This window comes from Chanos chanos, chromosome 15 (genome assembly GCF_902362185.1).
Source record: "Chanos chanos chromosome 15, fChaCha1.1, whole genome shotgun sequence".
In the NCBI taxonomy this organism is placed as follows: Eukaryota; Metazoa; Chordata; class Actinopteri; order Gonorynchiformes; family Chanidae; genus Chanos; species Chanos chanos.
Genome location: NC_044509.1, coordinates 12,700,386 through 12,727,264, shown reverse-complemented (window position 1 = coordinate 12,727,264; position 26,879 = coordinate 12,700,386). Strand labels below are relative to the sequence as shown.

Below are 26,879 nucleotides of genomic sequence, written 5' to 3'. Positions count from 1 at the left end.
TACCAGTCAAGATATGGAGCGTTCTGGATGTTTTCACATGCTCATGTTGAACAGTCATGGCCATAAAAAAGCTTTCAAGAAGACACTGGTATCTTTGGTGGCACCGCTGATCAACCACCTCCTAATCCTGCTGAATAGTTCCAGTTAAAAAAAAAAAAAAAAAAAAAAAAAAATATATATATATATATATATATATATATAGATATACATATATGCATATATACAGAGATAGTGTTGTCAAAGTCTGCCTTAATGCATTTAAATACAAGCAACAAGGTATCAGAAAGCTTAAAACGAGAGGGAATTTTTTCCCTGAAGTTGCAGCATTGCCATAGGCATTTTGTGTAGTTTCTCTGTAAGTACACTTTTATTAGTAATGCTTAAAGTAATTCAAGTATAATAGACTTCAACCATTTACACGATTAGACTATAGTGAATGTTCCCCCATAGCCTGTTCAGTGCATTGACTTGGATTTTCATGCTTTTAGTTCAGTCAGGACTAAATGCTGTTAGACTCTTGTCACATGACATACATTCTCAAGATTTTATTTTGGTAAACAGTCTCTTTTCATCATCTGCATTAGTGTTTACTGCCAGTTTCACAATGTAAACATGAAGAGTTGATGGTGTGTGGAAGACAGTGTCAAACAGTAAAATCTGAAAACACACACTCAGAAGAGAGGAATGTGTAAGCTTGTCTTGAGATCATGTATGTATTGGGTCTGAGGAGACGTAGCATAAAAGCACAAAACACTTAACACATTGAAAACACAGTGTCCCCCATTATTTCATCGTGAATGTAGAATATTTTTTTTAAATTCATGAGTAGTTTGTTGAGTTGCAAACACCCTATGTGAAAGTATTGTGGAATGCAACTGTTTTCACTTCATGTTTGTTTTAAACATGGAAATTGCAGTTTTGTTCTAATGGGTTTACTTGAAACTAAACAATTAGAGACCATCAGTTCCAGATGCTAAGTTTGCGTCTGATAACCTTTTGTTCAGTGGTCGATCTTTCAGGCTCACCTATTGAACACAGAGATGTGTTAATCTGCGCGTGTGCCTTGTCTAGTTTAAATATGTGTTTGGATCACTTCCAAATTGCTGAATCTCTCTTGTAGGTCTCAGTTAATTGTCTGAAGTCTGTGATCGTTTTAGAATTGTTTATCCAATTAGGGCAAAGAGCCTAAGTGAGTAGATTGTGTCAACCACACACAGTCCATGTTGCTCAGATGTGGTGATTTTGCGTATGCAGTCGAGTCCTGTCTCTCAGTCTTTTAGGAACTGACATCTGTGATCTAGCCTTTGATGCCGTGAATGAAACAGTGTCTTGTTAAGGGCCACTTTGACATGTGTTCCATGTTGTTTTAAGTGGCCCTGTCAGTATAAAACGTTGACGTGGTTGTTTGCGTGGCGTCGCGCTCGATTTTGTAAGTCAGTTTCCCTTGTTTTCCAGTTAACTTTATATTGTCCCCTTTTAAACGTGCAAATCGTACATCTCCTGCTATCTGCAGCAAAAGCAGGAATCGGGGTCAGACTCCAGGGGTTGTATAATTTTCAATGCTTTTTTTTTTTTTTTTTTTTTTTTTTAGCTCGTTTCCCCTGCATGATTTAAAGTCGGTAAAGAATGCAGGTGAGATAATAGACCCTGAAGAATGTAGATCCATGCGTGGTCCTGCACTTTGTCTGACGTCAAACCTGGAGATGAGTGACGCAGTCTGCTCTGCCTGTGAATGCCCCATCGCAATCTCACTTAGTCCTCTTGCCTCGACTTGTACCTTCCCATTCAGCTGCTTTAAATATGGCTTTTGATGTTTCTAAACCTGAGCACTCAAGGTCGGCCTTCAGAAAGCACTCACTGTTTCACCTTTACGCCACGGTTGCTGTTTGCTTTGTGTTACGCTTAAAAAACTGTCCCTGTATCACTGAAGTTATGCAAAAAAAAAAAAAGAAGAAGAAGAAGAGAGATCTGCAGTAAGATTGTAGCGTATGCATTGTGTACGTGCAGTTATTGCTTGGATATTACGCAATGTGGTATTATTTATTTATTTTTACCTGAGACCGAGCTGTATGTGCGAGATGGCAGTGGGCAAATGCATTTGCAGATAAAATCATAGGTCGAGCATTTGCAATTTGCTTTTGTCCTGCTTGGTTCTACTCTTTTCTGTCACGACTTCAGGATACTTGTATTAAAGATGGCTTCATTTAGCCTATTTGAGGGCGTTTTAAATAAGACATAATTGTTTGCAGGCTTCATTTTATACAATGGATATGGTTTTCCCTATTCTGAGGAGGCTATGAAAATGGTATTTGTGGATTTCCATACAAATAGGATGTGAATGATTAAGTTAAATGCATTGTGCTTGAAATAGCTCATTTGCTCCAAGGGTTCCATCTCTTGGCAAAAAATAGATTCTTAGTTATCCTAGTTCTCTTTATCTATCAATAGATTGGCTTCCAGATGGTATGAATTTATCTCACGCACAAAAGCGACTCTTATAAATTGCGTCTGTCTCCAGGAGAACACCCAGACTTTCCCCCTAGGATTGAGTAATGTTGAATCCAAAACACCTGATTATGAGTTTACTGGTCTAAAACTGGTATGAATATACTGGTCTAAAACTGGGATGTTCCGCATGGGTTTTCTGTCCAAACTGCTTCTTGAGAAAGCTCTTTTAATGTAGAAATGAAAGATGAACAGAACAACAGCGGCTCTGTTTCCCCCACCACGCAAATTCATACACACAGTACACACAGTAAATTCCCTAGTCAAATCCACACCACTTCAAAAACCTAGCCAACTTGTAAACAAGCCCGAAAAAAAACAAGATAGACATTTGCATGTCTCCATCCTAATTTAGCTTACAGCATTTCAGAAAGACTCTCCTATTACCCTGGAAGTTTTGCAGTTGTAACCAGGCGTTAGACGCCATTTGCAGACGCCATTGTGTCGTTTGAAATTCTGTTTATACATGTCCTGTGTTGAAGTTTAAGTTAAACATGGTACTGCCATAAAAACTCCACCCACATTTATGTTATACTAGCAAAGAAAATGTTACATATTAAGCCAGTTAGGACGTTCAACATTTAGCCTAAACTAAGTCTGGAGCTGTGAGTCTAAACAGTTGGGCATAATGGTCAGTTAGACCTGTGTTTTCATAAGCGGATGCCGTTACACTGGAACAGGTTGGTAATTATAACACACTCCTTCCATAACCAGATCCAGACAGACCTAAGCCTTCAATGTGTAAGAGAGAGAGAGAGAGAGAGAGAGAGAGAGAGAGAGAGAGAGAGAGAGAAAAAACATTTGCTGCTAGAGCTGTAAAAGAAGAAAAATAAATTTATTCTGTAATCGTGCAGTCCACCCAGTCTTTCACAAATTTTTTTCCTATTATTATTACTTGTTTGTTTGTTTGTTTGTTTGTTTTTCGTTTGAGATGGAAAGTGTCGTGCTTTGAAACTTCTCCAGACAGTAGGATGAACTCTTTGGCCATGGGACTAACAGTCAGGGTCTGAGCCAGCCTTAAACCCCGCCTCCTCATTACCTCACTGACTGTCTGCCCCCACCCCGCCCGCACTGCCCTCTCTCTGTCTGAGGGGTCGAGATTTCAATAGGGGCCCCTCTGTTTCACCCAGCTCAGACGAAACCCTGACTCCAAACTGCATAATTAGCTGTTCTCAGATGGAGGCGTGGAAAAAGGGAGATGGCACCTCCTTCTCTGTACTTCCTACTTGTTTAGATTTTATGATGAGGTTTTGTTTGCCTGCCCTTCCACTCACGTGCGCCCCCCCCCAACCTCCCTACAACACACACCCCTCCCCTCTCTCTACAGAGATCTCACGCCATAGTAAAATTTTCACTGTTTGGAAAAGAAAATAAACTTGTGTAAATGTGGTTAAGAAATCTTAAAGTGATTAAGGAAAAAAAAAAGTGTTCTTCAGACAATTTGAAAAATCTTTACAGTAGTTAGTTATAGTTGGAATTACTTTATAAGAGATAGACAGTTATGTTTTGATAGGACTGCAGGAATAAGTGGTGACATCAAAGCTAAAACTTAAAAAGAAAAAAAAAAAGATTAAGCAAGATATTGGGAACAGTTTCAATGTCTAAATAATGATTTACTTTGCAATTTTTCACGGATGTTAAGTTGTTTTTGTCTGGTACTGGAAAAAGGGGTTTCTAAAATGTCTGTTATGGGAAAATTGACTAATAGCTACGTCATGAGTAAATATTTTGAAACAAATGTCTTAAAACAATGGGTAGAGTTATTAAAGAAACCCTAGAACAGCATTTTATTTGCTTCTGTGCAGAAACATCTGGAAAGAGTTTGAGGAAAGTACTTGTGAATTAAGAGTCATGGGAAAGAGGCATAGTCCCATTCCCATCTTCCTGAGGAGAAAAAACAAATGAAGTGTAGACACAATGTCATTGGTCTCTCTTCTGTTTGTTAGCAGGTGTTTTAATTTCACCTTTTTTTTTTTTGGTCTCCTTTTTCCAATCTGAATTTCCATTTTTAGATTTCGTCGGGGCGGCCGTTCTGTTTTGTCCAATAAAAAAGTTTATTCGTGTCACCTTTTTTTAATGAACGCGGGAATACTGACGCTTAAGTAGCTTTGACTTTCAAAACGAACTCATGTACTTTAGCGTTCTGTTCTTTCTGTTACCGCCAGGCCGCTAATAAAACGAGCTGAATGATTAGGTTAAACGGCAGTCGATATGGACAAGCTAACCGAGTCGTATTAACATTTGCAACCGACGTCTTTGTGCCTTTCCAGTTTTCTTCATGCCTTTTGCTTTTCTGGCTCGTGGAACGGCAGTTTCAGTCAAATTTCACACTGTAATCTGAACCATTATTGGTCTTGTAAGATACAATAACCCAGTGATGGAAAGGGCATGTTGTTTACTTCCATTTCAAGCCAAACTCTCGTTTCTCTCAGAGGCTCTGAACATAATTTATGGCAGATATGTTTGAAAGATCAGGGGACCATTTCAAGATCAAAGCACCAAAAAAGATCCAGTGACTATATTTCTGTTAAGACTAATGAGATGTATCTCTCTAAATCTTTTTCATCTTTTCCAATGCCTGTTTATTCAGACGACAGCTGGTCCTGTCATTGGTGGATAAAATGTAGCTCACAGCACTTCATGATCAGTGTGGACTGTGGGGATAGGGTCTATTTCTATTGGTTTTTTTGCTTTTTTTATATGGTTGTAAGTGAAATTAACCTGCTGTACATAGAATTTGAATTTCTGTGTTGTGAAAAGCTTCCAACTTTAATTCATCCAATGGAACACACACTGGTTGTGCACTTCTCTCTATTAAAAACAGGGCATCTATTGTCTAAATTCCTCAAGGGTTGATGATTTGTTGAGGAGAGACCCCTCCCCAACCACACACACACACACACACACGCACACACACACACACACACACACACACACACACACACACAAACACCTCCTTCGCCTCCCCCAGCCCCAACTTCCCAGGATCTCGTAAGGGTTTGAGGAGGGGCCAAACTCCACAGCGTTGATGAGTATTTCACTCGCATGCCATGTTTAATCTGAGTGTAGCTCTGAGGCCATTACGGCTCAGTTCATTTGTGCTGTGGAACATGTTCTCCATTCGCCGAGAGCTGTGATTGAAAAGCAAGACTTTCCGTCGGGGTCCCTGAGCTGCGGAAAAAAAAAAAAAAACGTGCCCAGAATCATTCAAAAGTGACCGTGAAGTGGAGGTTACGATGCAAATGTGTGTGTTGTTTTGGAAATGAGAATATCAGGTGTAAGAAGTTTTAATCATACGTCTTTGGTTTACTTTTAAAGGATTAAAAGGGTTGTTTTTGCTCTTCACAGGCCTTTTTTGAAGGAGAGACAATCTTTGCTCTGGTGCCCAAATAAATGATGAATCAAGTTTGTCTTCAGTTACACAAGATGTCAACCAATCACCGTGCAGACACTCTTTTTTTTTTTTTTCTGTCTCAGCGGCTGGCAAGTCGCCTCGTTTTGCTTGCCAAATTAGAAAGTGCTGGAGCTAAATCAGACCTTTAAATTTAAACTGACAGACTCTTTTGTTCAGCTGTCATTGGACTGGATGCCATTTTGCATGCCTTTTCAGGTGTGTTTAATATGTTAGCATCCAGATATAGGACTAGTTTCTGTTCCATAGTGGCTCGGATATTTGGTATTTTATGGAGCCTATAGTTTTTCAGTGCTGCTTTTTTCCATCAACAGCATTTGGGGATGAGATGAAATATTAAGTTACCCATCCATGTAAGGGCTGATCTTTGAGAACTGTGTATAAAACTATAGGCACAGCAACAGTGATTTTTTTTTTCATGTTGGTGAATATCCCATGGTCAAACTTAACGACAGTTAGATGCACATTTGGATGGTAACGAGGTCATCTAAGAGGATAATACAACATTTATGGTTCTACGCAGTGAAATGTCTCTTTCGACATTTGTAACGTCCCTTTGGTGCACAGGTACTAAATCATGTGCCCATCTGCTTAGGCTCAGTAACGTCTGCCCAGTGCTCCTCTGCATCCCTTTTGTTTTGAAAGGCTACGATTCGCTGGGAAATAGCCCTGTTGAAAACACTTGTGATTATAACGGGAGTGTGAAGTTTTGAGGAGTCTGGACGGACGCATAAATCACCTGTCTGGGTTCTGAAAAGGTACTTTTGTGTGACCAATAAGCGAAATGAATGGAGTAGTCCTCACCAGCACGGATACATTTCCCCCCCTCAGGTTCTCTTTAATTATAAATTAAAAAAAAAACAAAAACACACAGAGTTTTATTCATGGTACATTATGTGCTAAACTCAAGTGGCAGATGCTAATTTTTTTACAAGGCCAGGTGCTGGGGCCTTTGAACAGGTTCACAAGGTTTCCTGTAACTCTTTTAATCTGTGTTTGCACACGTGAAACAACCTTACTGGGTCATGGTGACCTCCTGCTTGTATTCTACACTGACACTACACAACGATCCTCCCTTTCATCAGATCAAAGACAAAGGGAAAAATTTTTCTGTCTGTAATACCTTCTGCTAACTGCTCTTCACTATAATCGGCTATTATGCTGTGTTAACCCAGCTCATCCACATAACTGCAATGCCGTTGTAATTTGTATCACTTAGCCATGTTTTTGTTAATATTCATCTTTACTGTACGTCATCGCTAGACACCCCCATCTGAACTATCTGAGGACTTTTAATATGCTTGACAACAGTACAAGCAAAAAGAACACAGCAAAAATAATGTGTCCCTCAGTCGAAGTAGAATATAAAACAGAACAAACTGTTTTGTGCTATCAAAATGCACCTGATTATTCCTCAAGGCAAAATGAAATTAAAAAAAAAAAAAAAAACCCTCTTCAAAATATTCCCTGCATATCTTTTTTATTACTTCAGAGAACTCAAACGCATTTCACTAATTTAAAAAAGTAAGTTTGTCAGGTTTTAGTTACGATTGGTGTTTGCAAGTTTAGTATCATATCGCTTTGAAACCCCCCCCCCCCCCCCTCCCACCCCTGCCCACCCAAGGGAATCTTTGTGTTTCCAAGTTCCATTTCCAGTTACGTGTATACAACACTGAATGAAGTGAGCAAACCAGGGGTAGTTCTGATGAGTGGTAGGTATTCCTTGTAAAGGAAAAGTCGTCAAGATACCCCTGTTCCCTTCACTAAACACAGCTTGTCCTGCCCTTAAGTCAAAAGCCCTCTAGCTTAGCAAAGCTCAGCAATCTACAAACCAAAACATAACAAATCCTCATTGAGCATTTGCAGTGCCTTGGGAATGAGCAGACTGTATCCAGTCAGAAATATCATTTACAGAGCTGGCACAGAGGTAGACTTTGGCTGAACTTTCAGTTTTGCTTGAAATAGTTATTATTATAGTGACCTGAAAACCAAGAGTACTGGAGATGAAAGCCAGATGTAGCCAGTGACAGGAAAATGATATTAAACTCTTCAAATCAAGCCTGCTGGGAGACGAGCTGATGTGCTCTTCCGTGTTAGGGGCTGGAGGGCTGACCTCAGGCTTGGTGCTTTGTATTTTTCCTGGTTTCTGGTGGCAGCCAAACTATGAGTTACTGGGTGTGTTAGGAATCTCTGTGTCCTCCTTGTCAATGTCTATGTCCGTGTGTGTGTGTTTGTGTATGTTTTGGATTGGACTGGATTGGATTTGGATTTCTTTGTCACAATAAATAGAAGCTTTGCTTTCATCATTACACTTAACTGTGGCTGCATTTCGTTTGGCTTTGGCTGATCATCATTTTCTCAGTTTTTTCCTTTCCAATTTCACATGTCTCAATTGTCATCTCTCACTGAGTACGAAAACAACTCTGCTCTCGTTTCACAGGAATCATTAAAAGTAACTTTGGCCCTAGGGGCATACCGTAGACCCGTCTGTCTGACTGCCACCAGGTTAGCTGAGCCACGGCCTGGGGAACGGATGCCAACATGAGCCTGCATGGACACTCCAGATCCCCGCATAGACTGAAACCAACGAACCATCGCTGCCACTGGTCCTTCCCAAATTAACATAATGGAATGAGGTTTCCCCTCTCACAATGGCTTTTTGTTAACACTGTCCCCCATCCCACTTCCTCATGCTAAGCGTCTGTGCTTGCTCGAGTACTGCGTCTCTAAGAGGGCAATTATTTTGAGAGGCTACTGTCTGATTGCAGTTGTACTCAGAGGAGGCTGTTTGTCAGTCCGTTGCTTGCCCAGCAGGAGTTTGGGGTGGGGGGGAGTGCGGGGTGGGGGTTGTGTTTGGCTGTTCCATGCCCCCCCCTGTGTCCTCATTAGCCTCCTGCAGTAGACAGGTACAGAAGCTGTCCCCATAGGCTCAAGGTGTCACTGTGTGCAGAGTCACTGGGAGGGGGGGGGGACCTTTTTGCTAAGGGTCAGTTTCTCCACTCTGCTTGTTCATGGACTCCATAATTCATCTTATGTGTCCCACACAACCTTTTTTTTTTTTTTCATTTGCCAGTTTTAAAAGAAACACCACAAACGATATGCTGAACAAGTCTTTCTCCCGTGACATGACGAATTTGTGTGTGTCAGAGGTGGGGTTTTTTTTCCGACCAAATTAAACACACATTGATTTAAAAAAAAAAAAAGGTTTTGCACTTATCTTGTCAGTCATTCGCCTTTCCTTCTGCCGTGGCAAGAGCGAAGAGTAAAAGGGAGTTCAACTGTATTGCTTCCTTTTAAAAGACTGTTTAATTTTTACCGCACTCTTTCTTTTCTGTAACTGCTGCTGTTTGGCACATGTCAAATATGGGCTTTCTTCACTTGTGCAACTGTTTAATTCAGGCACTCTGTGGAATAGTACATTAAAGGAACAAGGAAAAGCTGGTGTCAGTGTGTATAACAATCATTATAACCTCTGAAGAATTGTTTTAGGTATTTACCTTTTGGAACAACTGGACTATTTCACTTGGCAGGCTCCAATGTACTGCTGACACTGATAGCTTAATTGGCTGTTAGCCAGCACATATTTCAAACAACTTGCTTTTAAAAGAGACTGCCACTCATCTGTGGCGTTGCAGACTATTTAAACAGTCAGGAGATGTTTCTAACTAGTAAAGCGCTGCGAAAATTGACAATATAAAAAGAACAATTTAGTACCCAGGCGTTGTACTAAAGCGAATATAAAATAATTCGGTCCGTTCCTTGAATCAAGACAATGGAAACATGCTGTTCCTTATCCACTCTGATGGCCATTGTCACGGCTAAAAAAAACAAGATTGTATTACATATTTTTGCCGTGCTGCGCATTCAATTCATTTCTATCTTTTGTCACTGCGAGTCAACCTTTTATTACCTCTCTCTCCTACTGCTACAGGGGTATAAATGAGGTAAACCCTTTCATAAATGCATTTGTCTTATCCAGATGTAGAAAAGATCAGGATAAAACAGAATTGAACCCAAAAGTGAGTATTAGGCCCATCTAAACCACTGCAATCCTTCATTAAGGCATTTTTTAATCTTTGGGGGGGGGGGGATAATCAGACGATTTATATTTGTTTTTTGTTTTAATCCATGACCGTTACTTACACCATGTTACGTGCAGCGTTAAGTGAGTTTGGTACTCATCAGGAAGAGATATTCATTGCAAATGCATTCAGGAAGATCCATTATGAACAGATGTAGTATCTATTATGTTAGCATGCCTACTATTTTGGCTTTGCTGGACCTGAAATATTGCTCAGTGAACATTGAAGAGTAGGATCTGTTGAAGTGGTGGAAAATAAATCCCCGGACAATCCCTGAGTTTTCGTTTACATCTGTTGCAGTCATGACTAGAGCAATTTCCTCACTCATCCCTACGATAACTTCTTGTCCCTCGCACAGCAAGATGAATTGTCAGTGGAGAAAAGAAATTCCAAAATTACACGCTACCAAAAAAAAATATTGGAAAGCGCTCGCTGTTTACCACATAACGTACATTAAGTCACTTTGTAGCAACTTCTCCACCTACGTAGGGATTCACTGAGCTCTAGTCTTCTTGCACAGGCAAAAGGAAACGGTATGTGTGTAGAGTAAGCATGCTTTGCTGAGTAATCCAACTGCCTTTGTTGGCAGTGTGGTGCTGGGGAGAAGAGAATGGAGGCTGTGTGTTTGTGTGCGTGTGTGTATGTTTGTGTGTGTGTGTGCTTGTGTGTGTGTGTGTGTGTGTGTGTGTGATTTGGCAGCGTGTGATGCTCCCTGGAGGCATTGTAGTGAAAGCCGAGCTCTGGAACGAGACGAGCGCTCATGACGGAACGCGCTGGGAAAACCGCAAGCCAGACGGGCTGATTCTGTTCTGGTCTGACAGCATGTTTCCCATGTTCTGACCAGCTTTCACTGGAGCCCGTCCAGCACCAGGGGGAACCCCCTCTGAACCCCATCCCATCCCCCGCCCCCCCCCCAACCCATTCAGACAGCCTTTATTAAGAGAGACGGCTGTTGAAATGTCAAACCGGGATTTCAAATGGAAAACAAATTTGAGAAAATAAACGAACGAGGATTCCCCCCGCTCCATCCGCCCCCCCCCCCCCCCCACCGTTCCAGACAGTAATGTTGGCAGGCAAGATTCCCTGCTCTCTTCCTCTGTAACATAGGCCTTTACGGAGCAACAGAGCAGCTGTCTATAAGGGCTCTCATATTTGTTTGGCATCTTTCTATGGCTTGCGCTTATCTGTCTCCTCTTTGTGTCACACTTGTGATGGTAAGTCTTTGATTATGCAGATTTCTTTCCACGCAGCACCACTGGCACCGTGTTTGTCCATGTAACAGAACACTGCGTTTCGTTGCCAGCGCTTTGGCTAAGTTTGCTAGCCCCGTGCTCAAGGTTACACAGTACGTAGAATAGAAATGTGTAGCGCTGCCTGTCCCGTGGTCTAATAGGTCACCCGTTTGTAGCGCGTGTGAAAAATATGAGACTGAAAATACTCCGGATTAGAGTACAAGGGAAAGCATTTTCCTCTGTAAATGACACAAATGTAAAGGTTTTCAGATGTATGGTGCAGTCTGAAGTAGCCTTGAGGCATTTTGGTCGCGATAAATAGCTTAAAGTATGTGGAGAGCCCAGTCTTACATATTATTAGGATAATGAGTGCTGAAGTGTTCCCATTCATCAGACAGGAGATCTCAGGTTACCCTAACATACACTTTCAACTCAGAGTTCTTAGTCGGATAGATGAATATGAACCGTGATTGGACGTTTATGAACCTATTTTAAGTCATATAGTAATGCTGGAGCTCCACCAGGGTCTGATCTGCGTTTAAAAGTAATCTCTTTTGATTTAGAGTAAATCTGTGCTTTGGTGGCAATTTTGCTTCATGTTTTTAGAGCCTGTATCATGTAGCTGTGCTTGTGTTTTCATAACTAGTTTTGTGTGCGTGCGTATGTATTCTTTTCTTGTGAAATATTCCACATCAGCATATTTGGAAGGGCTCAAGCAATCTGCACTGCAAGGGAATTCAGAGTCAAAATATGGCAAATAACATGATGGTGCAGAATTGCTGGCAAGTGGGGGGGGCGGGGGGAGGGGGAGGAGGGGGGAAGGGCAGGGGTCTAAATTTGGAAGAGTTCTTCTGCTGAATCAGCATTTGACTTCAGCGTTTCCACTCAAGGCTGGGAATAGTTTTTGCTGACATTTTTTTTTCTTCTCTTTCTTATACTGTATTTTCCTGTGCGAGTTCATGACAAGATTCATACGGCCGTTAATTTAGATCCACGTATAAAGACAGACAGAAATTTGTAAATGCTATAAAAATTTTCGTGGGCAGACGATGACAGAGAGATGGATAAAGAAAAGGCAGACACACAAATCTCTTCAGCTGTTGGGGTTTTTTTTTTGTTTGTTTGGTTTTTTTTTTAGTTTTTTTAATTTGACAGTGACTATAAATCTCAGAACTGTGATCTGTACACATCTGTTCCTGTGAATCAGTTCAATACTTTCCGCAAACAATGCAGAAATACATTGGTCAAAACACAACATTTTTGTACTGAAGTGTGAAGGTCAGGCCTGCTGTATTGATATTCGTAGATGAAGGTCGGTTTGTAGGGCTGTGAAAGTCACAGAACATTGCTAAACCTGTTCTGAGATCACAAAGGGCGATGGCGCCAAGCCAGGTCGCTTTGGCGGCAATGCCAAAATACCACAGGCATGCCGGAGTCTCTACCACCCTAATTGTTTTCCGCCCTGGCGTGTATGTGCTTTATCTGTGTCAGAGGCTCTGTAACTATGCCTACAATCGTCTGAGCAAGGCAAAAAAAAAAAGAAAAAAAAAGAAAGGGAACACAGTATCTCAGAAGAAATGATCTTCGCTTAGAGAGAGTCTTTCCTCTTCATCTTTTCCTCCGCTACCCCCCCCACCCCCAGCAGCTGCCGTGGAGGTGGAGTATCACCTGCTTTTCAGAGCACTTGACCTCCTGACCTGTTGCCACCTTTGAAGAAGAGACAAAACAGGATTGAGCTGAACAAACTGAGCTATTGTATTGTCTGGAGTGATTAGTCAGCGAGGTGGTCGTCTTCCACTCGCAAAGTGGACCTTTGCCTGAATGTCGCTTTCGCGGCCTTAGAGGTCTGCTTCGAAGTTTATTGAAGTTATGTCATCTTTTTTTTTTTTTCAGTATTTCTCTTTTGATTAATCTGGGCAAACCATGGCATTGCTGTGTTATGTCAATGTGATTCCCTTGGGCTCCTTCATTAACACATTTCCATGTTGAACATCTATAAGTGAGCGACTAATATACTTCTCTCACAATGATTCTCAGTTATTGAAACTGTGTGTGCTCTTCTGACTTCTTTCTCCATCTTACTTTTTTAATTTGTCTCCAAGTATTGTCTTTGGAGGATGCAAAAAGGCACCTCCTTCATACACCTCCTTCTCAAAAAACAGGAACAGTAGAGTGTAGCATCCAGCACAGACAGACATACAGACAGACACACACACACACAAGGTCATGCTTTTGTATGCTTGTAAGCCGCCCAAACAAAAATATTGTCAGCAGATTTGCCTAGTTTACAGAAAATACTCTAAAGATGTTGATAAAGAAAACACTGTCATAGTATCACCTGTAGAAATAAAAAAAAAAAAACGCTTTTGTCTGAAACGCTGATCGCTGAATGAAGCCCTACAGTTAATGTGTGTTTCACCTACCTATTGTTGAATAAACACTTATTGCCCCGACAAAACCCGAAACAGCATGCGCTTAGAATCCAAAGCATTTTTTTTTTTTATTGCGTTGCGTCTGTTGCCATTCAACACTGACTGACTGATTGAACTGAGAGTATAACCAGTTTCAGGCACCCTGGCCCCTGAACAAGGGAAAAAAAAAAAAAAAAAAGTTGCGACAGGAATATTGGAACCCACGGGGATTTCCGTAAACGGTTACAGACGATTTTTGAACGGGGCGCGTAGTTCACTCACAGTGTTACGTTGAGAACATTTAGCAGTGTGTTTAATTGAACTGTTGCAGGAGAGATCACTTAATTATCGTCATTACGGGCCAAATGTGAATGTCCCAAAGGGAGGGCCTGAGAACAGAGCAATCAGAACAGTTCCTTCCTTTGCGTGGGATGCAGTCTGTCTCTCTCTCTTTTTTTTTTTTTTTTTTGCATTATCTAATCCAGGTCATACTGTGCGTTTCAATCAGAACAATTAACTGCTTGTTGTCTCCTTCAGTACAAGCCCTGGCTTTATTTATGTGTTCAGCGTCATTACCCTAATACACATCAGTTATAATTCTTGTGTACGCGTCGATATGAAGAACTGACTTTCCAATGTTAAAAAAAAAATGCAGATATGCCGGAGGCCACACCATAGCTGTGAATCCGTAACTATCTTAATATTCCTCAGTGTAAACCGCCACTGATTCCCTGAGATATTTTTTTGACCCTGAATACAGGCTTTTGTGAGACTTTATGTGAGCTCATTTTACAGCAAAGTTAGGGTGATTATTCTCCATACTGTACTCTCAGTTCTTTTACTGTCTGATCTAGAGAGCTTTAGTCCGTCAGGCGTATGTATTTGAATTTTGTGTTTGAATTTTCTTTTTGTTAAACTCTTTTTTTAATTTCTTTTTGCAGTCCTTTTTAATGGCTTATTAAAACGGGACGTTGACGTGGAAAACGTATCGTCACACTGTTTGTTCTTCTTTAGAGTCTCCACGTAGGCCTACCTTTTTCACAAGGAGGGGTATAAAGATCAACCAAACACACTAGTTTTAGTAAACTGAACTTCTCCATCTTTCGTCTTTTCCTTCCCCAGTGTTTGGTAGAAAACTCTTGTCTTTCTAATGTGAACTACTCATCAGAACTCTCAGTAATCTGTAAGGAGACTTGTAGTCTCAGTCGATCATGGTATTCTCTCAAACATTTCAGGGAGTTTTAAGGTAGCATTAACTCCCCTAACTAAGTTCTAGCCTCAACAGGCTGTATAGTGGCTTTAATGAGACTCTGTAAACCTTTGGAATTTTCCAAGGAATGTCGATATCAATGGGGGAGGAGGCTGGCTCTAAAGAGCCCTGAACTGTGTGTGTGTGTGTGTGTGTGTGTATAGATGGTGTATTTTATATCTAAATGAACTTCCCTGACCTCTTTTCCAAACCCTCATGTCTGGTATGTAAAGATGGAGCATTTTTGGCTATTAGACTGTGTTACATACTGTTATTATAGAGGTCCAACTGCAGAGGTTTTCTGTAAAACCTGGAGGGTTTAATAATGTTGACAGGTCCTCTTGGCAGTTGCAGTTGTGCTACTGGACTGTTCTTTACATTTGGATTTTGAGTGATGTTAAGTCATTTAACATGACTTAATGCTCTGTTAGCACCAGACTAAGGAGAAAGTTAATTGACGACATATTAGCATGCTGACACGCGAAAACTACTAAGACAAGAAGGTATTTGAAATGACAGCGTTTCAGACGCCTTGAACTAATATCACCTGCACAGATTTGTCCCAAACAAACAAACAACAAAATAAAAAAACAACAACAACAACAACAACAAAAAACAAGACCCAAACACAGACAAATTTAACCCGTAATCTCAGATTATGAAATTTATGAGTTTCTTTGAATTTCAGATTCTGTTGCACAATTTACAGAGAAAAACCGCTGTCCCACGCTTGCTGTTTCATAAAAAAATGACACAAATAATGAGAAATAGCATGTAGAACTCCTTCCTCCTTTCAAAACTGCGATCAGATGTATCAGGGAAGTGTAAATCATTCATTTTAACAAGTTACAGTTCTGTTACACAAATCACTTCCTTTTGTTGCATAATAAATCAAAGGCTAAGAGATGGCAAAGCATCTCAGGGAGGAAGATAGCCATTCATTTTAAGCAGAAATGTCTTTGATATCTTGGTTCCTGCGGATTGATCTCCGTTGCTTTAGGATAAAAGCAGACGCCGTCTGAAAAAAAAAAAGAGAACAATTTTAATTCGCTCCAAAAGAGGGATTTTTTTTTTTTCTTGGTGTGGTGGTTGTAATCTGTAAAGTCCGTGCCCGTGGAGGAGATGTCGCAGGCGATAAAGCCGTCTCAAAAAGCCGTCCTGCACACAGTGGAAGTGCAGTTTTCACAGTCTGACAGTTCTGTCTGAGAGAGCGGTAACCAGCGCCTTTTAATAAGGGCTTTAACACTTGTGTTAGCCATTTTGTCCTCAACCTCAGCATGCTCTTTTTTTTTTTTTTTTTTCTTTTAACGTCAGTGACTGACAGGCTGACTCACTGTAATGCGCTTTTCAGTGAAACTATTTTCTTGTCTTAATTGGACTTCTGACCTTTAAAGTTTCCCTGTCGACCATGCGGAAATAATCTTTGTTTTTATTATTATTATTTTTTTTCTTTTGCTTTTTTTTTTTTTGGTTTCCTTTGGGAGATATGGCTTCAACGTTGTGTTTTGTTGAATCCACCCCCCCCCCCCCCCCCCCCCCCCCACGAAATCAGTTTTAATTCATTAAATTCATACGTTTGTTAATACTGTCCTTATACAGAGCTGTACGCTGAATGCTCGACCATAAAAACTATAGCCTCTGCCCAGAATGAAAGAGTGTTTTCTTCAGTCAACAACTGCTACATTGTTGCACATGTTCCATAGCAATGTACTGCATAATAATCGACAACAAATGATTCAGAATGGCTCGAGTGTGCCTTAATCAGATGGAAATGAAATCTGGTCTGCTCTCTGTCCATAGCTAATGAGCCATAACCCATCTCCCCTCATCACACACACACACACACAACGAGTTTTAATGTTGCTCACCCTGCTTTTTTTTTTTTATGTAGGAGTTCAGAATTATCCACTTCATAAAACATGGTTTTGACACGGTAAGGACCGTTGAGTTGCAACAAGACGGGAAGAGTCTTTTCCCCAAACACGCTCGTCACGTGACCCCGTTAAAGCTTACGCGTTTAACAGGTTGTTTTTCTTGGAATAATCTTTAATTGTTTTGAGATTATTTCAAATGCTCGTTACCCTTTTTTTTTTCCATCAGCGGTAAGGCTCGGATTGTTAATGAAGGAGCTTTTGATTGCAAATTTTTTTTTTATTTGTTTGTGGCTTTCAGAGTAATTTTCGAAACGTATCGCTAGACCCTTTTGTTTATTGTTTGTTTTGTTTGGTTTTGGTGGGTTTTTTTTTTTTAATGTTTCTGATAAAGCCAAAACTGTTGTGAAACGACACCCTTGTCAGACACCTCTCTGTCCCGATTGAATTCTTCAGTCAGTCATGGTATTCAGTAAAGAGACTCACTGGATCATCATAGACCGACTGTTAAGCAAATTGTCTTAGATAAGCACACTATAGAGAAATCAAGTTGGAAGAATGCTGTTAATCCGGATAGCATTCAAAACGACTGTACAGGTTTGTTGAATATACAGAAAAGAGCTGAGATAGAAAAGATGACCCAAGAGTGGTTTGCATTCTTTTTGCCTACTGTGCTGATCCCCTCCACGTGGCTAATGCATTAACCTCTATCGAAAAAAAAGTCATTGAGCTTTATCCAAATGGGAGCATTAAACTGTTTATAAAGTAACGTTACTACTCCACCTAGTTAATGATATCCAACTACTTAGATCAGACCGACATGTTGATTTATGTGAGCGGCTGTGTCCAGCTCTTTACCTCACCTTTCACTGACCAGTCCCAGGAGTGGTTTAGTCAGTATAATTATGCTATTTGAAGCCACAGCTTGAAGTGTGAAGGTTGACGGATTGTTTTTTTTTTTTCGGTCATGGAAAGGTTAAGTTCACACAGCCGTTTTGTGAACTTAGACTTTCCATTTATGTCGAGGGTTTATCAGAGTGCGTCAGTCTGGAAACTCAAGATCTTGAGTACATCGTGTCAGAGCTCAAAGAGAAAAAAAAAAAGGGGGTCACCTTTAAGATTAGCCCACGGTCTCAACAAAGCCGTTCTGTTTTAAATGGTGGCAATAATAACAAAGGCTTTGATAAGGGTTTTTTTGGTGGCTGTGCGCAAGCACAAGCAGATTAGACGTATTAATGCTGACAGCAACTGCTGGACTACAACAGACAAAATAGGTCCTTCGTGTGTGTGTGTGTGTGTGTGTGTGTCTGTCTGTCGTCCGTAGCCTCTTTGAAATGGTGCACTTTGCATGTTAAGCTTAGATGCTCTACCGTCTCCCGTTGTTTTAAATAATGTCAAACATTTGGCAACCCAGTTGCTGCAATTTGAAAACTATTCAGCCCACAATTCAGTCATTTGTCAAGTCATTTGCTGTTAAATATTCAGTGCAAATCATTTGGGATACTGTGTAAAAAAAAAAAAAAAAAAAAAAGCCAAACAACCCCCCCCCCCCACCCCCCCCAAAACAACAGCAACAAAAAACCAGTTAATATCCCAAATGGCAGCCCAATGGCTTTAGATCTTTGTTCACAAAACTTCACTTGGCTTGAGGAGTTAAAATAATGTTTCATTTGGGTTTAAATTTATTCTGGACGATATTTTTTTCTTGCTATAGTTCTCACCTCTAAAAAAAAAAAAAAAAAAAGCCTTTTTCATCCAAAACAACGTTTTCAGTTTGCGTGGCGTTTGTATTCGACCGCATTTTGAACGTGGGCTTAACTGGGCTGAACTTGAGGCGACTCTAGTGACACGGATCCTTTTTTGTCCTGTAGGTTTTCACAGAAGCAGCAGCGTACGGAGAGAGGCCTCTCCTGTATATATATATATATTTCCCTGCTGCCTTTGCAGCTGATAGCATCTGGCACAGGCAAGCTCTCGAGGGAGCTCTGTAATCTGTTCCATCAGCGTTTACTACTGAACAAATTAACTAAGACAAGCTCCACTGCCCGAGCCAGCAAAATTTCTTCCATTAGGAAAATTATAAAGTCATTATGGAGAACAATTTGGTGCTTTATGCAAACTGCGCTCCTCGCGACTCTCCGCTGTATTTTGGGGTCCCGGAGGGTTTTGGGACGGGCCGAAAGGGGAATGGTGGAAGAAACAGGTATACAGTTCGGTGTGGCCGAGCTTATAGAGGTAGACATTAGAGGTTAACAAGTGCATGGCGCGGCGTAGCCGAAGATTACGGGGGTAGATCCGCGGCATCCGCGACGCTTAAGAATTTAATGTACAGAAAGAGAGAGAGAGCATGATTTTGAAAGCACAGTAACATGTTTTGGCAATACCGTCTTTAATGTTCAGCAATGCACTGTGGACAATAAAGTTTTAAAAGCAATGTGGGTGGTATATCTTCTGCATGGCACAGTCTACTTAAAGCTATTGCTCATATACAATTACCTCCCTGCAACACCCTAAGATCCTTTTCAAGTGGCGCCAGTAGTAGCTTCGTGCAAAAAATGTGTCTAGAATGTGGATTTTGAAAGGTGACAGTTTAGGGTTTGGTGTAGGATATTGCTGCTGGCATGACTGTATGTGAGTTGTATGGATAAAGGTGTCTTAAAGCTTAATCTTATGGGAAGAATGACTAATTCGTAAAACAGGTCTCCCAGCAGGTAATGTTTTGTGCCTTTACTTTCTCACACAGCTTTACTCTTCTGAAAGAGTCCTCTCTAAAATATACAGCTTTAAAACACATAGGACAACTTTGCTATTTAAATGTACTTTCTTGGTTTAATTACAGTAATCAGGTATCAGTGCGTGAAAATGCAGGGATTATGAAAGTAGTGAAATCATTAACGTGACATGTTTTTTTTTTCTTTTTCTTTTTCCAGTCTGTATGTTTTGATCTGTTTTTTTTTTTTTTTTCTGTAATGATTTTTCTCTGCCCCCGTGTCTGGAGCCAGGGTATGATAAATACGTCAGAAGAGAGGAGATCAGAAAAGCTCTACTTCTGAGTTCTTGGAATTGAAAACTCTGAGGCGTCTTGTTAATGATTTGCCAGATTGCTTGTTTAATGAGTTTGTAACAGAACCATATGTCAGTCAGAGTAGGCCTGAGCTGCGCTAGCACGACACAAGCCTTGTTTTGAGAGCTCTCTTCACTGTCTAGACCTGTCTTTCCTAATAAAGGGAGAGCTCTCAAGTTGCACAAACTACCTTCCCGTCTTAACCCTCCATACAGGTTTGTGTATACGGTCAGGTTTTCTGTATCCGATGGCTGTTAATTCCCTTAAAGTCTACCTTCAAAGTTTGAAGGCGGAAAGTAAATCGTGTTCTTCTCGTTGTTGTCATTTCAGGTACAAAGACATCTTGGGGAGAAAAAAAAAAAAAAAAAGCACTCTAGATTTAATGAGTTTGTCACATTTCGTATCAGTTGTGTTGTGTTGTCCTGCTAGTCTTGTATTGGTTGATTCCTGTTGAGATGTTTTTGGCTCTGTGAAGGAATAGTAATAAAATGGGAAGATAAAAGTGGGACAAGACTGTGGTGGCGGTTGGCGTTGGCCCCCCAGTTGTTGTGTTGGAGGTTGTAAGTCTGGCGTGCTGAGTTCCAGCCTAATTAACTTGATTTGTTCCCTACATCTGGTTCCCAGATGTTAGTGGGTATACTCTACTCTAGTGTACACTGTTGGGTTTAGTGTTGTAAGACCAGAGGGATGGGAGGGTCGGCTTGTCCTGGGCACCTACAGAGGACAGGCTTATGGTGTGCTGTTAGTGGCCAGTTTGATAGATAGGCGTATGTATGATCTAATAAGAGGGGCTTTATCTCAGCCTCCGAGCAGTTTTACTGGTCCATAGTACAAAGGCACCGGGAGCATCCGGTTGCTCCACCCCTCATGGAATCCCATGAAGTTTTGAGACCTGGCGTCGCCCAGCGTGTCCATGTGACTTGTCTTCTACACCCATCTGCCTTAGCTGAGACCTGATGCTAAAGCTCAGTGATGTTGAACCAAAAGGGATTAAACTTGTCGCTTACTTTTGTTTTGAAGAAATCTTCATGACTTTACTGATTGTAACTGAAGTAATTATACAATTAAGTGAAGTAATTAAGCAAGTCATTAAGGCCACGTTGTGATGTTCACTCTCCACAGAATAAAGCGAATACAAACAGTTATGAACAATTTCATCTGAATGACATTCTTTTTGTCGAAACCTTAGCGGAGCCACGTGTAATCTCTTTCTGTCCTGTCTCACTTCAGAAAGAACTTCACACTACCGCCACCTCCCTGGCCAACAGACAAGATGAAAGTGAGCAGTCCAGGAAAAAACTCATCGACCAGAGCCGTGAGTTCAAGAAAAACTCCCCAGAGGTGAGTGATGCCCCTACTCATTTCAGTGCATATAGGCCGAGATAAGGGATGAATGTAAACACAGCTAGGGCTGAATACCTAAGCTTATGTCCCTCCCAAGTCCTTCACGTACAAATATCTGAGGCTTTGTGTGAAGACAGTGCTGTACAATTCCCCCTAGTGAAGTACTGAGGACACCTTTAGAATTGCGACATCAAAAACTCACATTGCTTCTGTATGGATGATTTTTTTTTTATTTTCCTTTGTCATGTAAGATCTTTTTGAATTGTTTGAAATGTAATTGTGTTTCATACCTCTCACTTCCCCTCTGTCTTTCCCCGCCATGACAACTTCAGTGGAGGTGGAGTTCCATCAAAGCCACTCTCTCTCTCTCTCTCTCTCTCTCTCTCTCAGTGCTATCCAAATTTTACGCTTTAACTGTCAAGTTTAGTGCTTCTTAGTGAGGCAGAGGTCACAAGCACTGAAACTGGAGTATATGATGTTCTATCCTTTTAGGGAATAGTCTTTCTGCATGGCTGCTTGTGTTCTTCTGGACAGTTGAGACCGGATTGTTGCTTTCTTTGAGGTCATGGACTGAGACGGTGGTGGGGGTGGGGGTTGGGTTTGGGGGTGGGGGGTGGGTGGACTTGTGATGCGTGTGGGGATTTCAAGGGCCGGTGGTTTTGTATTTACAGACAACCTTCTTGATCTGTTACAGTTATGAAGTCCTTGTAGAACAGTGAGATTGGTAGAACAGTTATGGCATTGTTCTGTTGTTGTTTCTTTTCTTTTCTTTTCTTTTTTTTTTTTAATATTTGTAGTGAGACGAATAGTGATGACATTCGCAGCCAGGCGAGTCCATAAAAATGTGCTCAGGTCAAATGATGTTTATATGGTGTGTATATACTTTTATGTTTTTTCTTTTTTTAACGCTCCCCCAGATCTCTACAGATATTGTATATTATGTGAACACAGCCTGTGTCTTATCCTGGGATGAAGGTGTCGGAAACGTTTGATAAATCATCAGATGCCCACAATCTTTCACTTTTATTGATTGGAACTTTTGTGCAGTTTCGCTCATTAATCTTTCATAGTTGAAAAGAAGTAATTGTAAATACTTATATTTATATGTATATATATGTATAAAAAACTACTCTTGTTCCTTCTAGATTATAAGAATGTAAAAACATGGCATTCTAAATACTGCAAGGATATTCCAGAATGTTCCGTAGAAGAGTAAAGGACTGTGTCCTGTTCTGCAGTATCTTCACTTTTTTTACCGATGAGAATTCTTAATCACGGCCCCCATTGCTCCTGTACTCCATTTCTTTCCTTTTCTTCCTTTCTCTTTCTTTCCGTCTTTCTTTCTTTCTCTTTCTCTTTTTCTTTCTTTCTTGCTTTCTCTCTTTCTTTTTTTGTATCTACAAATTCCTCACAAGTTACCACTCCCATAGAGTGTTGATGAATAAATGGAAAATAAAAACCTGTTTTGTCTCCGGTGCTCCAATAAATCAGCCTCTTTTCCATTTAAAATGTCCAGGGCTGCAATTTATGTCTGAGCCTAATAACCCGTTGCTAAATTAATCGTGCTGGGGGTTTTGGCTGGGAGGCTGTGTTCTCTGGGATTCTGTGAACTCTGTAAAAAATGATCCGAAAGCCTCTGCCCAGTACCCAAGGTACAAAGCATCAAGAGGCTCTGTCAGAGGGGTGGAAATTTCATCCCCTGATGCTGCAAGCTGGAAAGTTACCTTAATGACTACGCTGTTCTGTGTGACAGACCAACCTTACAGTAAGGCTCTCAGAGTACTGGCAGTCGGTCCTGGTTGGTCTGTTATCATCAGCAAATGCGTTTGCTGTAGTTGCTCTTTTTATTTTTCCTTTCCACACTCTCCTGTATGGAAAACTTTGAAATCTTATTTTTTTTTTTTTTTTAATTTTTTGCTGAGCATATTTTAGCTTTTGCCAGTTTATCATTACCGTTGTTTTTTCTTTTTGTTTTCTTTTTTAAAAGTGTCTAATTTCGTCTTGACGATATGAAACGAATTGCTTTAATACACCCCTCCACCTCTTCTAAAAAGAGCGTATTTGAATAGTCGGTCAACATTCCCTTGTTCTCAGGTACAGGAAACCTTTTGAAAAGCTGCGTTTATCGCATCTCTCATGGGGTCACCCTGAATGGCAAAAAGGACGTAACTTTTTTTTTTTCTGTGGACTTAATCTACTGTTTTATTTTCTCAGTGAGTGACGGCTGGCGGAGGGGGGTGTTGTTCCCCTCTTACGGACGTCACCTCGCAATTGGAAGTCGAGAACAACTGAATACAGCTCATTTCATTGTGCGTTTCAGTCATTTTGTTTATTCTCACTCATTTTCTCAGATTAACTACTCAGTTTAAATGAGCTTTGACTGTGCAATATGGTTTTTGGGGACGGAGTGTTGAAGAAAGTGTGAAAGAACCCTCAGTGAAAGAAAAAAAAACCCCTCCAGAAATAGATTTCAGAGCTGGCTCCATGATGAATGTCTCTTTATACAGTCATATTCATTCCCTCAGTTCATGTTTACATATTTGAACTTTGCTGCACTCTGTATTAGAAGTGCTGATAAAATGACTAAAAAAAAAAAAAAAATGTTTGTAGATGTTTTTCACCACATGAAAGTCACACTGCTAGTCTCAGTTGGCCTTTGAACCCCCCCCCCCCTCCATTTAACAGTTGCCAAAACTCATATAAAATATGTTTATACAAAACTGTTGAAATGATTTTTTTTTTTTTTCAATCAAATGATTTTAGTGGATGCTTTATGATGAAAGTGGAGAGTGATTCATTTAGATCTCGTTTAGCAAAATTGATCTTTCAACTATTTTTTTTTTTTTTTACTTCTTTGCACTTTTTTTTCTTAAACCGCTTATTTCTTAAAAGGGTCAGTTGAGAGTCTGAACAAGACCAGGCTGAGGTTTGCTGTATCTTTTTTGATCTGTAGCTATAGTCTGCCATCTCGGTATCCTCTCCACTGCCACATCCGTGTCGCCTGCTCTTAAGCAGCTTCCTGATTGGCTGCTAGAGAATATAAATTGCAAGCGCCGGGGGATTTCAGAGGCCGCCGGCCCTTGTAAGAAGGATCTGCAAACTGAATGGTCCTGACAAAGTGAATACAGTAATTAGGCCTGATCCGTTGGCATGGCGCCCACCCTGGCCGACTGGCGTCTTCCACAGTTAATTATAGCCCTCGCAAATTCTAACGTGACATGAGAACATATACCAGAAATGCTGGGTGAAGCAGATACCATGGCCAGAACATTGAAACTAACATCTCAGAGTGAGATTGTCACTAAGGAGAAGGTGGTTAGTTGACACGACCAGATAAGGCTTTACATCTTTCAGAATATTACAAAAATGTCAGACAATTAGTGTTGCTCTTTGACTCGAGAGGTTTGGAACATACAGGTTGAAGATCCTACCTAATAGGATGAACCTCATAAGAGTGTCAGACGAGTTGGTCTGGAGCCAAGAATTCAGTTTGAGCCAATGAGGATGATGAGGCTAAGCCACTGATGGTCTTGACAGTACTGCTCACACCCACTGGTTCCTCTTGTGGTTACTTTTCTGCTGAGAACTTCACCACGTCACTGATAGAGATTTAGTTGGTTTCTTCCACTCTAAAAGTGACTGTCTGGAAAAATGCTAAAACACTGCAAAAAAAGGAAAGTTTAGGAATATAAAAGTGATGTCATCCAACAAGATCATTCTAGGGGAAGTCTGAGATTGTGGTCTTGAATTTCCACAGAGTTCTTAATATCTACCCCCTTTCTTTTCCTGCACAATGTAGATGAATATGATGGAATGCTGGTGAAGTTTTTTTTAAACGGTGTAGGGTTTAGCTTTTCATATTTTCATGACTGATTCTCATCAGTATGAACTGTTCCACGAAACAGTTCTGAAATGTGCAATGGATTTTTCCCCTGATTTCATAAATTCTGTGTGTTTGGAATGTTGCTTTTTTAAGTTAATTGACAGATTTTGTGCCTCATGGTCATTTTGTTGTCCTGACGATAATGATACATGAACAGTCTGGGAGCCGGAAACCAAGAGAGACAGAAAGAGGGGAAGGGAGAGGAGAGAGAGAGAGAGAGAGAGAGAGAGAAAACACATGCCCAGCAGGAGTAAATTAGATACTTTCTCAGTGCTGGGTTCCATCAGAAATCATAAATGTGCACCTTGGTTCACTTAAAGAAGAGCTGACCTCCAAATGGATAGTTGAGTAGACACAGGTCAGCAAACATCCATCGAATGAACTTTTCCCTGCTCTGCCAGAAGCAGTTGAGTTTTGCGGTTATTAGCCGCTTTTGTACTGTGTACTTCACTGTACTAAACTCCTGTTTGTTGCTCAAAGCTGGATCACAGAGCCCAAAGCTTGTTTGTTTGGAAGTGGTAAGAACAAAAAAAAACCACTCAGTCAGAACCGGGAACATTTTGGCTTGAATGCATTTGTCATTGAGATGAAATAGAGTTGTTCTTTTTTTTTTTTTTGTAAGCTCACTTCGTGGTACATTGCCTACGTGCCCAAGGGATGTGGTCCATCTGATCAGCTGAAGCTGAGCTGAGACAGAAGTCGAACTGACAGGAGTTGAATATTTGCCCGTTTCTTTTCCACTAAACTTGCTTGACTGACTGCTCTTCTGAGCTTCCTCTCTGGACCAGAGACTCTGGATGGGTGAGCCTATCACACAGATTTCTAAGCTTCATAGACAAGGGACAAAACATACAGTCTTTAAACACACGCAAACTTCACTAAAATAGCCGATACTAGGCAGTATTGGTTTGTTATGTTGGGATGCTTTCTCTAATTTTTGCTGTCGTTATTGTCCGGTTCACGGTGGGGTGTTGGAGTAAACCGACTGTATCGCGGCGTTTCCTTTAATCTCCACGGTTGCCGTGCAGATGGAGTGCCTTTGAGACCCCGCGGTCCAGGGCAAGAGCTTCACATCAAAGTGCCTCACCGTCTTGGACCATCCCGGCCTTCTAACCTGATTAACGAGCTCTTTCAGGTCTCTGAGTCCAAATGAAGAGGAGATCTGATGATTAGGTTGGAATTGGATACCTGCTCCTTGTCCCTCCCCGGCCACTGCTCAGAACCATTGCACTGGGCCATTAGAGCCAAGAGTAGGGGGAGCTCCCTTAGGAATTCAGTCGGTCTTCTGTCTCAGGACCCCGTAATCTGTCTTCCTGCATCTACACGGCTTGACAGCAAATCTGTCTCACTCTTGGCTCTCTCCCTCCCCCAGCAAACCTGCTTATACCCCCTATACCTCCTCCACCTACTCCACCTACTGCACCTCTCCTGTCACGTGACACCCAGCCATAGGTTTGAAGCTCAGTAATCAAGCATTTATTGTCGGAACATCTCAAGACCTCTGTGATGTTTTCCGTTTTTTTTTTCCTTCTCTGAAGGAATTCCCTGCGATGGACTGGCGACCTGTCCAGGGTGTTTCCCCGCCTTTCGCCCTATGTGCGCTGGGATAGGCTCCAGCACCCCCCGTGACCCTAATCAGGATAAGCGGCTTAGATAATGAGTGAGTGAGTGAGTGAGTGAAGGAATTCCTTTTTCTGTAATAGGTCTGTGTCTGATATAACATGCTTTAGCCTTTAATGTGCTTTAGACCTCACAGGAACACTGTCATTTTTCACACGACACACACTTAAACATTTCTTTCCATATGTCGTGGTTATGAATGGCAT

The 26,879-nt window shown here is 41.0% G+C and overlaps 1 protein-coding gene across 1 annotated transcript in view; it reads left to right on the top strand.

Annotated features, from left to right (window-relative positions):
• cux1a (cut-like homeobox 1a) overlaps positions 1-26,879 on the top strand; it is an 86,519-nt gene that overhangs the window by 3,299 nt on the left and 56,341 nt on the right. Inside the window, exon 2 of the mRNA XM_030792703.1 lies at positions 21,057-21,167. Coding sequence (XP_030648563.1) covers positions 21,057-21,167 — 111 coding nt within the window. The remainder of the gene's footprint in view (positions 1-21,056; positions 21,168-26,879) is intronic.